The 16,145-nt window shown below is 32.7% G+C and overlaps 1 protein-coding gene and 1 long non-coding RNA gene across 2 annotated transcripts in view; both read right to left on the reverse strand.

The window, feature by feature from the left end:
- Positions 1-7: 7 nt before the first annotated feature.
- LOC117119610 (MAM and LDL-receptor class A domain-containing protein 2-like) overlaps positions 8-16,145 on the reverse strand; it is a 24,901-nt gene continuing 8,763 nt past the window's right edge. Inside the window, exons 8-26 of the mRNA XM_033264444.1 lie at positions 13,855-13,983; positions 12,994-13,341; positions 9,256-9,297; positions 8,999-9,061; positions 8,764-8,808; positions 8,104-8,145; positions 7,545-7,571; positions 3,563-3,682; positions 3,272-3,477; positions 3,027-3,134; positions 2,793-2,948; positions 2,544-2,697; positions 2,267-2,446; positions 1,980-2,176; positions 1,690-1,864; positions 1,422-1,463; positions 951-995; positions 432-604; positions 8-25 (exon numbers count right to left, since the gene is read on the reverse strand). Of these exons, the coding sequence (XP_033120335.1) occupies positions 8-25; positions 432-604; positions 951-995; positions 1,422-1,463; positions 1,690-1,864; positions 1,980-2,176; positions 2,267-2,446; positions 2,544-2,697; positions 2,793-2,948; positions 3,027-3,134; positions 3,272-3,477; positions 3,563-3,682; positions 7,545-7,571; positions 8,104-8,145; positions 8,764-8,808; positions 8,999-9,061; positions 9,256-9,297; positions 12,994-13,341; positions 13,855-13,983 (2,270 nt within the window). The remainder of the gene's footprint in view (positions 26-431; positions 605-950; positions 996-1,421; positions 1,464-1,689; positions 1,865-1,979; positions 2,177-2,266; positions 2,447-2,543; positions 2,698-2,792; positions 2,949-3,026; positions 3,135-3,271; positions 3,478-3,562; positions 3,683-7,544; positions 7,572-8,103; positions 8,146-8,763; positions 8,809-8,998; positions 9,062-9,255; positions 9,298-12,993; positions 13,342-13,854; positions 13,984-16,145) is intronic.
- Positions 14,666-16,145, reverse strand: part of LOC117119626 — a 3,937-nt gene continuing 2,457 nt past the window's right edge. Inside the window, exons 2-3 of the long non-coding RNA XR_004447215.1 lie at positions 15,574-15,918; positions 14,666-14,721 (exon numbers count right to left, since the gene is read on the reverse strand). This is a non-coding gene — a long non-coding RNA (uncharacterized LOC117119626). The remainder of the gene's footprint in view (positions 14,722-15,573; positions 15,919-16,145) is intronic.

Consider the following 16,145-nt stretch of genomic DNA (forward strand, 5'->3'; position numbering starts at 1 on the left):
AAAACAGCTATGAGTTGTAAACATACTAGAAGCAATATAATTTATTAAATCACAAATATTTCAAACACTCCTGTGTTCTTCCTCAGGAGTGTTTGAAATATTTGTGATTTAATAAATTATATTGCTATTGCCTCTAGTATGTTTACAACTCATATCTGTTTTTTTATTGCTGTCTTTCTATATTTTATTTATCGAAGCAAACGTGGAATCTTCATCTTTTAATATATATATATATATATATATATATATAGCGAGATAATGTGGCTTCGATTCCCATCAGTGACCACTTCATACAACTATATTTAAAGGAACTTTGTTGATGAACTTTGTTTCAACATCATGTTTATATATTTGAGGACTGTATTATTATCTATTCGATTTATAAATTATTTGTGCTCCCAGTGCTAAGTAAAATTTTTGATTATAATTACCGTTATTGAGGTTTGGCACTGGTCATAACGAGTGTAAAGATAAATCCAGGGAATGCCGTTACGATAAGCATACCCAGCGACAGTACATGAAGGATCAACAAAGTGCGCATTGTCGGCGTTTTCAAGTGAAGCGTTCAAGTAAACAGTCATAAAGGAACCGCTGCATACAACATCTGCGAAGAGTGTAATATTTAAAAAATTTAAAAAAAAACAATAACTCATTGGTTTAACAAAAAAGAGAATATAAAATCAACCAAATTATTATGTCAATAGTGAGTTTCTATTTTTGTAATATTAGACTGTAAAATTCAAAATGTAATCCAGTCTACTGCCCATAATTTTCCTAATATTTATCTTAAGTATGTCTTTTTAATAAGTAAATAATGTATGACTATTGTTATTAATGATTAAACATATCCTTATTAAGTCTTATGTTTGCCTTGGAGGTATTTATATTAATTATTCTATTTTCAAATTTTGGAGACACTTGAAAAGTTTCCGTAAACTAGTCTATCTTACCTATTTCAGATTCCATGTTGGACTTTTGTGATGTTGAAACTAATTCTGAGGAAAGATCAAGTAAAGAAAGGTACGTACATTAATAAAAATAAAAGTAAATATAAAAGTATAATAATAATAATAATAATAATATAATAATAATAATAATAACAATAATAATAGTAATTATAATAATAATAATAACAATAATCAATTATAGTAATAGTGTTAATAATAATTATGATATATTACCAAAATCCATCAAATAAAAATAAATATAAATGTATAATAATAATAATAATGTAATAATAATAATAACAATAATAATAGTAATAATAATAATAATAATAATAATAATAATAACAATGAATAATAATCAATTATAGTAATAGTGTTAATAATAATTATGATATATTACCAAAATCCATCAAATTTTCTCCGTTCTTTCATTTAGATAATTTTGTAATTTTCCCTTATGCCATTTAAACTTACCGGTTGTATTATCTAAGTCAATTTCTGGCGTTGTATTTATTTCTAAATGAAAAAAAAATATGATATTAATATAGAAATTTATAATACAGCTGGACAGGTACAAACAAAGCTACTTCCGCTTGAGGTGCATGTACCATTATTTGACAAGGATTGGAAAAAACACGGATTAGCTACAAATTATGAAACAAAATTGGATAGAGTAGAAGAGCTGAAAAAGTATTACAAAAATATAAAGTACAGTAACAAAAGTAAATAAAAAGTAAATTACGTTGACATTCAAATCCATTTCCAATGTATCCCTCATTACAGATACATCCATAATCTCCATTAACAGGACCACAGATACTTTCTGAATGACAGGTGAAGTTAGTACAGCTAATGCCACCACCCCCCGTGCAGTCGCATCTTTCTGAACAGTCTTCTCTGGTAAAGCTTGAACCAGGCTAAAATGGGGACATTACAATATTTACTAAATATTATGACCTTACAAGCATAATTCTCATTCTGTTTCACAATTATTTTATGTACACTGCAGTGATTACATTAAATGATTATTACCTCAATATATCTTGAACCATATTTGCAGCCACAATCACTTTGTCTGACACACTGGCTTCCACTTAGCAGAAAATCATCATTGCATTCACAGCCCTCTACACAAGGTTCATTACAACCTCTTGGAATCGGTTGGGAACAACTAGCTTGACAGGGTTTCATACATGGATTGTATTGTGAATTAGCTGGACAAGATAATGCTGCAAATAAATAAATAAAATTAATTAATTCATTGTTTGTTGCCATTTATCTTATCTCAAGAGAAGTTACTTCAATTTCAGTGAACTTACGACAGAAATTGGTTCTTCTCCAAACTCCAATTTCAATGTTACTGTCCAAACATGCTTGTGCATAATTTCCAACACCTTCACAAAGATCTGATTCAGCTGGTAAAGTGGCACATAAATCATAAACACAGCTGTCGTAGTATGATTCAGGTAGAACTACACTATGGCAGTTCTGGAATGGACCTGAAATAAAATCAAATAATAATATAAAATTTAAAAAGAAAAAAATTGAAACTCAACTAGAAAGAAGACTTCACACAAATAAAATAAGAAAACTAACCAGTGCTGTTAGTAATGATCTGACACTTTGCTTGAGCTTCTGCTTTTTTGCCAGGATTATCACCACATGGATCTGGAGGATCATCACCAATTTCACCGTCACAGTTGTCTGGATCATACACCCAGCTATTGCCAAATACATTGATACTCTCAGTCTATAAACAAAACATAATTATGTACAGCATATGAAAATGGTTCTCTAAATTTCAATGTTAAATTATCATTTGATATAAATAAATTATGTTCTAACTTGTTCTCCATTGCTTGCAATATACTCGTTGTCTCTGTCATTGTCCAAATTTCCACATAAGCCTTGTGTTGAATTGAAGAATCGTGTCGAAAGGGAAATATCTACATCACTACCTCCAGTCCATTTAACTTCCAGGCTGAAGTTTGTTTGGAGCACCTGATAAGTAAACAAATTAGTAAATAAAATTCATATTACCTTATTTTTTTCATATTTTTCTTTACTTTCAGGACTTACCAAAAAACGACCAGCTAGTTCTATACTCAGGCCAGGAACAGGACTAGCAGGAGGTGACATGTCAATTCCATTGATCAGTAAAACTTTATTTTGTTTAAACTCTATCACCTGTAGAAAGAGAAATCCAGAAATATAATTCAAAATTTGGGGTTTTATCTTTTCTTTAATGTATCAAGCAATATCTTCATAAATTTTGAAAGGCTAATTAATCAGAAGGTAATGTTCTACAATCCAAAATGACTCACCGTATCATAGACAATTATTGTTACTTCTTGTGTCCTTGAAACGGGAGAGTTGGGTGCTCTTACATTTTGTTGAAGAATGGTGAACGGTGGATTAATATAATTTGTGCTCTGACAAAGAATATAATTACAATCTCCCTGGAAATCATACCGTAAGCCATCAAATGTAGTATAGTGAGGATCACCATGAGCGCTGCAAATTGCAGTTCCTGTAAAATTTAAAATTAGCTGAATTAAGATTATGCAAAATTATTTAATGGAATAGAAAACATTGTTACATATTAGTTTACTAACTTTCGTTGCAGTTATCACCAATCCATCCTCTGTTACAGATGCAGACATACCCACGTGGGTCTTGGTCACTGGTATCACATTTTCCATTCTGTCCACACGGAACCCCCAGACAAGGATCAACTGGAGGAAAACAACACAATGTTACATATAATTATTGAAACACCCTATCCTACTGTCATGCAAATACAATACAATATTAGTTATTTAAATAAATAAAATAAATATTACAGTTACAAGTTAATCCATCTCCTATAAATGGGAATGTACAATAGCAACCACGCTGACCATTATCAACTCTACAAATAATAAATGGTTCCTTTTTTTCAGGAGTTCTTGGACACTCAGTCTCAGCAGGTCTCTCAGTTTTACTAAGTGATGTTTGTTTGAAGCCTCATTGTGGCAGTTGGGGAAACACAAAATTGCCTGATTTTCACAGGTAATATAATGTTTTGTTTAGGTTACAAGTTTAGGGGCCTACCCCCTGATTATGAAACATACTCCAAATATACTATATTTTTCAGCAAGTTTCCTCATTTAACGTTGTTTTTTATGCACGCCTGTAAGGCAAACAATTCTTGAATATGGTTCTAAGTAATAAACTCTTGTGATGCTTTAATATTATAATAGGCTTATATTACAGACCAAAATGCTAATTTAAACAGGAATGTAAGCGTAACAGTAAAGACTTAATCCAAATGATAATATAGGAAGGGGTATGCAAGTCCCTACCTCATGAAGTACAGTTGATGTTTTTTAATTTAAAAAATTATGGTTTGTGTATCTTTATTGTTATTTTTCATGGAGCTGAGATTAATTGAAGACCAGTTAGAATTGGGACTAATTGAAGACCAAATGTAACTGGGACCAGCAGCTGAAAACAAATTGGAACTGGGACCAGCTAAAGACCAGTTCGTTGGCTGAGCAGTTAAGTCAGGGACACCGTAACCTTCAGCTATAATATCGGCGATGGTTCAAACGGCTCACTCGCCAACATGGTTCCGGTGGTGGAACAAGTCTTCCCGGATAAGGACTTTAAATCGTAGGCCCAGTGTACGCATTTGTTTAGTGTGCACTTTAAAGAACCCAATAGGGGGTTACCCCAGTGTATTAGTCTATTCAGTCCCCTGTCCTCGATATGTTACATAGGATAGTGGTTAAGTTCACCTAATGGATCCTTGCCACAAAAATGAAGTGAAAAAAAAATGAAATTCGGACCAGTTTAATTGTCCAAAAAACCCTTTTGGATTGAGGGTGCACATGCAGTTCTTTACCTAATGGGCCAATTTATAGTAGCCCCGTACAATTCAATCATAAAAAACCCAAATATAGCCCATAATGTGCACATGAATTAATTTGGTAAAACCCTTATGGGTACCAAATGAAACTATAATGCAAATCTAAGGGGCCCAAATATATCATTTAACAGGCCCATAAATTAATTAGGGCCAATTTTATGGAACCCTTAAAGATTTAGGGTGCACAGGCAGCTCTTTCCCGTATGGGCCAATTTACATCTAACCCTAATTCAACCCTTTAAAAACCCAGATAGAGCCCACAATAAGCCCATGAATTAATTTGGGCAAACGCATATGGGTCCAAAATGAAACCATAATTGAAAACTTAAGGGACCCAGATATATCCTTTAAAGGGCGCAGAGATAAATTTGGGCCAACTTTATGGGACCCTTAAAGATTTAGGGTACACAGGCATCTCATTCCCGTATAGGCCAAACTGTAGGGGGCCCACATTTTGGCCCATACATTTCCTATAATATGGGGCCTATGTTTGCTTGGTACCTGGGGTACTACTACCTACTCCTCACGCTATACAATACTGTAATGTTGTACCATGAAGCGACGTCCAAGACTACTTTAGGAGTATGAAACATCTTTTTTTGTACTATTTAATAGGAACTTGACTTAATTTTAGCATCATTAATGATGACAAGTAACCACAATTACATAAATACATAATTGTTATAATGTATTATGTATTTGTATTTATTAGCCATGAAATACTTGCACCTACTGCTGAAACAGCCCAAACCACGTGGCAGCCTGTCAACTTATTCAATTAAGAATCTTATCCATCCATTAAATTAGTAACTCGATTGAATAGTGACGCATAGTTACCAACCGTCTCGCATCGTGCAGGACGGTCCCGTATTTTCAAAGTGATTTTGGATGAAACACGCATTTTGCAGAAACACATGCCTGATCATAAATTTGTCATGCATTTAGCACAGGTCAATGCGTGATAACGAATATATGGGAAAATGTATTTCAAATTAAAAGAATTTGGTTTTATTAAAAATACAAAAACGGTCATGCATTAACTTGAATACGTGAATACTTAATTCACTGACGCGTTACTAAAAATTGATCAGTATGCCTATTCATTTTTGTTTAAGTAATGAAATGTTTGTGTACATAGTAATTCGGGTGCTCAAATTAAACATAAAGTACATTGCAAATAAACTAAAATGTATTTGTTTATGTACCATACCTGGTATTGTCACCAAATACTCCCCGAAATCTTAGCTTAAAAATGCTGATATCGCGATTGTCGGAGCGCCAGAGGCCCTGGACGCCCCACTCCCCCCCCCCTTTCAGCCAACTGGTGTAGTCACGCATTTAAAATCTCTCAAGTTAGTAACTATGGTCTCTTATCTCCAAATTCTATTCTCACCGCTGCAGTTGGCCTTTTCGTGAACCTGTCGTGCCAAACCTAAGCCGTTGTGCCCAACATTGTTTTTACGCATGCACTAGAATTTTGCGTCGCCGTAAACGTGATCGAGTTTGTGAAAAAGGAACGTAATCATCCGAGCGGGTGGTTTTTGATTTTGACAAAATATGTGAAAACCGATATTGTCGTGATATTTTAAAACAGCAAAAACAAAGTTTAAAAGAAATAATAAAAAAAGTCACAGAAAATTGCAAATACGCACGACTATAGGCCCACTAATACAGCAATAGTATTTATTATTATTATTATTATTATTATTATTATAATTATTATTATTATTACAGTATTATTATTATTATTATTATTATTAGTGGGCCTCGGTGGAGCTAGCATAGACCTACTCTAGCTAGTACTACAGGAACCATGCAGCTTGCTAGGGCACAGTTTCAAAATTGGGCCCGATCGTCTGTAATTCTATTTAATAGAGACCTGTCTATATCGGGTGGCCTAGCTAGACCGTATAAAACTGTATCTGATATTTTGGCTGGCAGCGTCCCGCCTGGTGTCATTAAAATGTTAAAATTCAAATAAAAAAAGGGTTGGGCTACTATAGCAACTTGTAGCCATAGGCCCTGATAAGCTGTCGTCGTTTCTATAGAAAGTTGTTTCTGAATCAATATGGCAAATTCGAATGTAAATACGAAGGAATATATACGTTTGAGCAAATGAAATTCAAGCCTAAAAGTTCAGACTGACGCTAAGATTTGAAATTGAATACATCGTTTTCACCAACACCACTGGTAGTGGTGGCAGCGGCAGCGCAGCAGTATTTGAATTAGAAGAGAAGTAGTCGCAGCAGAACAGGTAATATTCATATTATTACCTTGTCATTTAGTTTTTATTAATTTTTAAAGATTTATTGTCCCTTATTAATGTCAAAAAATAATAAAAATTAATTTCGAAATCAACTTGCTCATTTTGCAATAACGTACAAATTATTAACTTCTGCATAGAAATTATTGAATTAAAAAAATGTGTACCTTAATTTTTAAACCAGACAATTTTTTTAAAAAGTAATAAAACACTTCCAGTGACTGGAGGTGTTTCTATCATTTTTCTTTGTAAACTGATGGGTAGACATTTTTTAAATACACTAATTGCTATATGTTCAAGTTGATAACTATTATGTTACTTCAAAATGGGCAAGATAATTTCCAAAAATATGTTTGTTTTTTTTGGTATTTAGCATGGGACAATACATCATTAAAGTATTTAGAACTCAGCTTAAATTTCATACCTGTTGTATAGGTCGGTGTCCAATATGCTGAAAAAATATTAAAATAAATAATGTTGTAATGTGTTTGTACATCACATCAAACAGTTACATATGGTTATGAAGTTATAGATGGTTATATGCTTATACTAAAAATACTAAGGCAGTTAGTTTGCTGAAAGGAAGAAATCATTCTTCCACACTTCTCTCAAAGTCTAATGATATCCCAAATATAAAAACAAAAATATATGAAATCATAAAAGATACATAAACGATGTTTTTGTTTGTTGTACAGCCAGATAATACTGTTTTACAGTCATATAAGTACAGGTGTGGTTATAAGAGAATGTCTCTTTAAATAATTTTATAATTAAAATACCATACACTATCTTACCAGTTTTTTATCCCAAGCCAGAAAGGAAGAAAAGAAAGTTACAGTAATAACAATAATAATAAATATAAAAATATAAAAATAATAATAACAGTGAATATAATGAAATAATAATTATTATAAATTAACAAAATCCATCGAATGTTCTTCGTTCTTTCACTTAGATGAATTTGTAACTTTCTCTTTACTTACTGGTTGTATAAGCTATGACAATTTCTGGCGTTGTATTTATTTCTAAATGAGAGACAAACGAAAAACAAATAAATATAACTGGTAAAACATATTGGGTATCAAGTATTTATGTATTTAGAAGTCAGTTTATAGTTCATACATGTTGTATAGGTCGTTGTCCAATATGCTGAAAAACTATTAAAATAAATAATATTGTAATGTGTTTGTACATCACATCAAACAGTTACAGTTAGTTAAAAAAAATATACACGGTTTATAGGCATATACTAAAAATTCTAAGGCAATTAGTCAAAAAAGAAATAATCCACTTCTTCCACAACTCCCTTGACAACATAACTCTCAAAAACAGAGTAGCCATTGGTGGTTACGATCACGGTCTAGAGTCAATTCTAGTACAGTACTTTTTTATAAAGCCAGTGGATTTTTTTTTTTTTTTTGGCACGGATAAAACCAACTGCACTCTACGACTACTTTAACTTTTAATATCCCAAACATATATAAAAACATGAAATCATAAACGATACATAAAATATGTTTTTGTTTGTTGTACAGCCAGAGAAAAATGTTTTAGGGTCATATAAGTAAGAACATGTGTTGTTTAGAAAGTAGAATATTTTTTAAAAATTTATAATTCAAATACCTAACACTAGTCTATCTTACCAGTTTTTGATCCCAAATCAGACTCTTTCGATGTTGGAACTATTTCTAAGAAAAGAACAAGTAAAGGAAGGTACAATAAAAACAATAATAATAAACATAAAAATGTAATGATAATAATAATGAGTATAATAATAACCAATTATAATAACAGTGTTTATAAGAATGAATGTTCTTCATTTTTTCCATTTATAAAATTTTAAATTTTTTAACTTCCTCTTATTCCATTTTAACTTACCGGTTGTACGAGCTACAGTAATTTCTGGCGTTGTATTTATTTCTTGCGATGTTGAAACGATTTATAAGGAAAGAACAAGTGAAGAAATGTAAAGTAATAACAATAATAATAATAAATATGAAAATATAATGATAATAATGATGAATATAAAAATAACAATTATAACAGTTTTAATAATAATAATGAATGTTATTCTTTTTTTTTATATTCAGATAAGTTTGAATTTTGTAACTCTTTCTTATGCCATTTTAACTTACCGGTTGTACGAGCTACGTCAATTACTGGCGTTGTATTTATTTCTAAATGAAAGACAAAAGAAAAACAAATACTTATAACCATAAAAACATATTGAATAAAAAAGTATATTTATGCGACTTAGGAACCATATTTTGCAAATTGTTTTTGTATACCATAATATTAATATAAAAATGTATAACACAAATTTAACCACCAGGAAAACAAGACGCTAACCGCGACATTCCCTACTTCTAACTTGCAGGGTACACGGACAAAATATATTCAAAGCCACAGCATCACAAGTAGTACCTATTTATACCAAGGACTTTTATCCTTCCAGATACAAGTCTTTCTTTACACTGGAATAGAGAAAAAAACTTAAGTTAAGGGACTTGTCCATCATGGTTGCAGATGTACAGTAAGTTCAAATCTCATGTTGAATTTTAAGAAACATGGTAGGCTCGGCACCTTGACCTCTGATAATTAGTGCTTAAAATTCACTACAAACACGTAAAATATAATAAATGAGCGATTATCATATTGATATAATTTTCGGAACAAATTTACGCAGTTCAGAATGGCTTTCCTATTCTTCCTTTTTTTACACTAAAGTTTAAAATTAAATATTATTTTTGAAAAAGATTTTGTTTAAAATTTTAAACAAATAACATAACCTAAATTATTAATACAAGCATATACCTGTGCTCTGTATGGTGTTGAATGTAATGGGAAGTCGAGGAGGCAATCAATGTTATGTTTAGCATGTTACTATTTTTCTAAAGGATGCCTTTGTAGATGAGTGTCTTTGCTGGATAGTCCTTGTGTGGAATGGCCAGTTTGATAAAGGGCGTATCCATAATTTATTTTTAACACAAGGGGGGCCGCAACAGTTTTAGAATGGACAAGTGATTAGCACTTAACATAATATGCACTGAAATTTCAAAAATTAGAAAAACCGGGAGACGCGTGCCAAACACAAATCAAAGCGTCGGTTCGCTTCCAGAGCTAATATTGGTTGCTCTTTTTTTCCCTTCGCAAAAACTCCGATAGGAATGTGAATGCGCATGTGCATGAACCGACACTTTATTTGATTTTCGCGAATAAATTTGCCTAGTAGAAAACCGCCTTTATTTAACTGGTTCATTTCATTGAGTATGAATTTTCGTTGAGCATTAATTTCATTCGGCTGGTTCATAAAATAGACTTCGTTAACAACGAAATTAACATAACTAGAATGCGCTAATCAGCATTAAGTTATGCATGTGACCAAAAAAGAATATGTCCGATTGGGCAGTTTAGCAGCAACATTTGCGTTAATATAATTTAAATTAAATTTCAAGAAAATAAAAATTACCACACATTGAAGTCAAATAATAATTGTAGGATAACAGAATTCAAAAACTGAATGAAAACATTTTTTTACGAAAAACCCATTGTTAGATTTTTCTTTATGTAACCACGCTCTCTTTAGTGCTGCAACCCTATATTTGGCAGACCGAATCTGACATGCAGAGAATATTATCTGACATGCAGAGAATTTGGTCTTATTCGCGAATATTTTGAATTAAGCAAATAGTGAATTTAGCAAGTAGCGTGCGGAAAGCTGGCAAGATTTGTTGCAAAATTATTGGGTTGGTTTGTTACTGACTCTATTGTTAGAACATTTTATAATTATAGATTCATTATATTTGTGAGAAATATATACGATTTTATGCCAATATACTTTTCTGAATCTTGCATGGTTGTTTTACTGTATAGTAATATAGGCCACGTAGACCAATTTCTCATTATATTGTTGATAATAAGAATCGGTCATGTAATATTATTGACAGTTGAAATGTTATAATTCAGAATGCTTATGAGTTAGTACCTTCACCTTGTTGTATATACAAGTTTAATTAAACGGTACTATACTGTTCGTGATTAAGATAATCTTGCAACTTTTTTTAGCTTTAATTTATTTCTGCTTGTTCTTAACAGGGGTGGCGCCAGCAGGGGAGCAGGGGCCACAGCCTCCCCCGTCGAGGAGTGCTGCCCCACCACTTTCGAAACCTTTTAACCAAAGCTCGACCACGCCCACATTGCTTTTACCAGGGAAATCAGACCCCTCTTGGGGGGCATCGGCCAGTGTTTGTCTGCGTAAAATGACTTGACCGTTATAGCTCCCTCTAACAGCAAACCTCCTCCAAGTTCTAAGAGTGGTTAATAGTTAATGATAATAGTTTTATATATACAGCATATAAAAACCGAAGTTAGCTGATCTTGTGCCAATCTAGGCCATTTTAGGTAAGCTTCTTTCATAATGGATGACTTGTTGTAGAGCTGGAAAACAAGTTGTCCCACCCTAGTAATGCCTGATTATAAATCGACAAGAAATCAACCGATAGAAAACCATTGCAAGTAAGAGAGCCATATCAACATCTTTTGGTATGCTGTAATTACTAGTTTAGGGTAGTATTCATTTGCTATTTCTGGTGAAGATGAAGGTACGATTAAGATCTTTTCTATTGATTAGTTGACACATTGCTTAGCAAATTTCTAAAAAATTCTAAAAATAAAAGGTTTTCATGAAGTCTTGAGTTGTATTTACCATTTCAAATAATTATATATTTCGAGTGCTTCCTGAAATGCTTTTCAGGTTTGTTTTTTTTTTTTTCGTAGTGAATTTTTAATTTTATTTTTCCTCGTTTTAGTGTTTTATTTTCGTATTTTTTCGAACGGCGCATTAGAACATGTTGAAATTCTTAAAAGTTCAGAAGTTGAGCATAATAAGTCAATTCCTTTCCTGCAACGGCTGGTAAAATAGCATCGTTGAACAAGTCGAAAGGCACAGGACCTAATTGATGTTTGAGTTAATTATTATGTAATGACCATTGTTCTCTTGTTAAACCAGGTATATCGAATATCGTTTGTGCATCAGTATGTTGTTGTATGAGTAAGATGTAAACAAAAGAGAGTATTCCAGCGTTCAATTGCTTGCTAACGTAATGCATGATATCTGAATTCAGAGTAGGTGGGTCTTTAAAACATATTAAGTCATACGGCACTTACGTTACGATTTTAAAAAAATATAAATTAATTGAGATGATCCATATAGACTAGGCAGGCACTTAACAGGTAAGAAAAATGAAAAAATTTTAAGTGTAGGTTTTGCAGGAAAAGAATATCGAGAGCAGCTTAAATAAGCAAACCAACCGTCGTTTTTGGATTGGATTGGATTTATTCGGTGTAAACACCAAGGATAGCAAAAAAAAAATCTAGAAGACGACTTATTTCCATTGGGGTCCTTCTGGTGGTGATTGGGCAGTACACTGGGAGACAATTCCCTACTCTTCCCTGAAGAGTGTACTGCGTCCTTTAACGTGCACATGGGCCACAAACGCACACGGCACCAACGGCTCAAACATCTCATCTGAGAGATGGTGCGCTATTAAAACTTGTATTTTAGCCATCTAGCTGAAACGCATAGAGAGGCATCGATGGGAATTGAACCGGGGACCTAGAGATCTCCACAATTCAGCGCACACACAGTGGCTACCACCAGATTAGCCGACTGAGCTAAGCTACTCTCTGTTTAGAAGTAGTTGTGGTTTATACATGTAAAGCGACTTGCCCATCGTAGACACAGATGTAGGTTAAGACCTAAAAAAATTGACAGTCAGTTCCATCCACTAACGTCTATGTTAGGATCGATAACCGTTGAAGGTATCATATGGAAACACCAAAGTGACAGATTGTATAGACATATTACATCTTACCTTGAAAGTCCAAGCATGTGCCTTCACTGATATAAATATCATCAACAGCTACCATTTCTCTAGAGTAGTAACCATAGGCTATTCCTTTGATCCTTATGTAAGAGATGGCAAAGTTAGAAAAAGTAACATTAACATGTTTCCATTGGCGGCTGTAGTCATCGTTGGTGGAAAACACATAATACGAATTATAATAGTTAAAATGGTAAATGTGTAGGTAATTAGAATTTGATCCACTCATATAAAAGTAAAATTGAAGACAAACATCCCTCCATGTAGATGGTATCATTTGGCTCTCCAGGTATCCGTATACACTTCCACTGTACGTTTCCACAAAAATATAATGATCGTCTGTAAGTTAGAAAAACGATATATATTTACATTTTATGATTACCATTTTTAAAGCAACTTTTTTACTACTAACGGTAAAACTAATAGAACGAATGTAATTTAAAGCTGTCTCTTAATAGAACGATTGTAAATTAAAGTATGTAAATATGATTTTCAATATTGCACTTAAACAACTTATTTAATTTTAATATTTGAATATATTATTTAAATACAAATTAAAATTATTACCGAGAAAATAGTGTTAGCTGCATAAGATAGTAATGTTGCCAGAGTAGAACATTGAAATATTTTTCAATTAGATTGAGGAAGTAGATTTGTGTTTTCATTCCATAGGAACCGGTACCAGTATCTAGACCAGTACTCGCAGTACCGGTACCAGTACCAGCATTGATATTGGTAACATAATCATTCTCATCGTACATGCACGCATGACGAATTAAACCGTGACATAGTAATATACTGTTTTAAGAGTGCAAAACTGAGAAGGAAGTAATAATAAGTTGCCACTTAAACCTGATCCCAAAGAGTAACGATTCCCTCGATCAGCGCCATCAATTCTTTGAACAGAACGCCTCCATTGTCTATCACTGTAAGTATGAGACCATCCACACCATCCATCATCAAAGTCAAAGCAAAAACCTTCTATTTAGACAGAAGAAAGGATTTCCTCAATTAACTAGAAATATATCAATGAAACAAAAATTATATGTCTGATTTCTATATATTTAAACAGTTTTATATCATATTTTATTGTAACAAGTTAACCAATTTTTAACTATGCTTTAATTGTTGTTTATTGCATGTACAGATGAGTACTGTAACCACTTTGATAATGTTATTTATCACTATTGACAATTTTCAAAGTGTGTGGTTGCCTGACATTTTCATTTTAACTATCTTAATGCTTCTTAGGTTTGTTTGATTGTGATGTTATTAGTAATTCAATAAAATACATAAGTAAATATAACAATATTTAGTATCATCTGCAATGGATTGATGTCACCTACCCGACGGTTCTGGATAGACAACAATTTCAGCTTTAAATCCTCTGGACGTTACACTGCCATCACTTGTAAAAACAACTGTCAATGTGTTACTTGTAGACACCGTTATTTCCGGTGATTGTGAACCGGTGTAATTACCCATTTGTTGTCCGTCGCTGCTTATATAAACATAATCGTAACCGTTGTCCAGATTAAAATCGTAGAATTTAATAGAGAGCAAGCTTCCAGGATGTGTACTAAACGACCACCTTACGTCCATGTTGTTTCCATATCCGCTTGGGTAGCCAGGAGACATGATGACCTGCGACCCGTTACCACACGATGACCTGTGACCCGTTACCACACAAAAATGTGTCCGTTGTTTGATAAGGACTTTCTAGAAAGTGTAGCATTCAAAAAAACAACTTGAAAAGAACATATAAATGGAGGCTAATTGCTGACAAATCCAAGAATGATTGAAAGCTACAAAAAAGAATTGTCCAGTGTGTCAATTAACTAACAAATCAATCAGAAGATATTTTAATAGCAAGGAATAAACGCTTGTCCCATAAATACAAAAGTTTACGTATGTACTGCTTTACAGGAGGCTGCAGGTTAAAACTATCTATTAAAATATATAGAACAGTCAGTTTTCATCTTGCTGAAGTTTTTCTCAGGTTTTTAGAGCGCGGTAGTGCAGAATGAGCGTTGCACGCTAGGTCTATAATTACAAATGGTGCGGTACTAGCATTAATCAAATTAAACAGACCTGAAATAAAAGTTATTTTTATTCTTACATATTTTTTACAATACGATGTGTGATTGTGTGTCAAGTGCATGACAAAAATGGTGTCTGTTGAATGCAAGTGCAAAACCAGGTTACAATAACCTAGGATTTTCCAACCTACTATTTAGTATTATATAAATATTAGTATTAATAGTAGGACAGTATAGTTGTATTACTGTAGTAAATGGTAGTATTAGTTGTACTATACAGTAGTAGTAGTAGTAGTAGTAGCAGCAGCAGCAGTATTGTAGTAGTAGTAGCATTAGTAGTAGTGGTTAATACAAGTAAAAAGAAGAAAACTTAGGTATTAAGGGACTTGCCATCATGGACACTGATGTAGGTTAAGACCTAAAGAAATTGACAGTCTGTTCCATTCACTAACCTCTATGTTAGGATCGATAAGCTTTGAAGGTCATATGAAAAAACCAGGGTGACAGATTGTATGGACATATTATATCTTACCTTGATAGTCCAAGCATGTACCTTCACTGATATATATATCATCAACAGCTACCATTTCTCTAGAGTAGTAACCATAGGCTATTCCTTTGATCCTTATGTAAGAGTTGGCAAAGTTAGCAAAAGTAACACTAACATGTTTCCATTGGCTGCTGTATTCATCGTGGGCATTCAACACACAATACGAATTATAACTGTTATAATGATAAATGTACAGTTCATTATCTGATCCGCTCATATGCAAGTAAAATTGAAGACAAAAATCACTCCATGTAGATGGTATCATTTGGCTCTCCAGGTATCCGTATACACTTCCACCGTACGTTTCCACAAAAATATAATGATCGTCTGTAAGTTAGAAAAACGATATATATTTACATTTTATGATTACCATTTTTAAAGCAACTTTTTTACTACTAACGGTAAAACTAATAGAACGATTGTAAATTAAAGTATGTAAATATGATTTTCAATATTGCACTTAAACAACTTATTTAATTTTAATATTTGAATATAATAATTAAATACAAATTAAAATTATTAACGAGAAAATAGTGTTAGCTGCATAAGATAGT

This window comes from Anneissia japonica, unplaced genomic scaffold (genome assembly GCF_011630105.1).
Source record: "Anneissia japonica isolate Jap-2015-1 unplaced genomic scaffold, ASM1163010v1 scaffold287952_len401801_cov160, whole genome shotgun sequence".
Classification (NCBI taxonomy): domain Eukaryota; kingdom Metazoa; phylum Echinodermata; class Crinoidea; order Comatulida; family Comatulidae; genus Anneissia; species Anneissia japonica.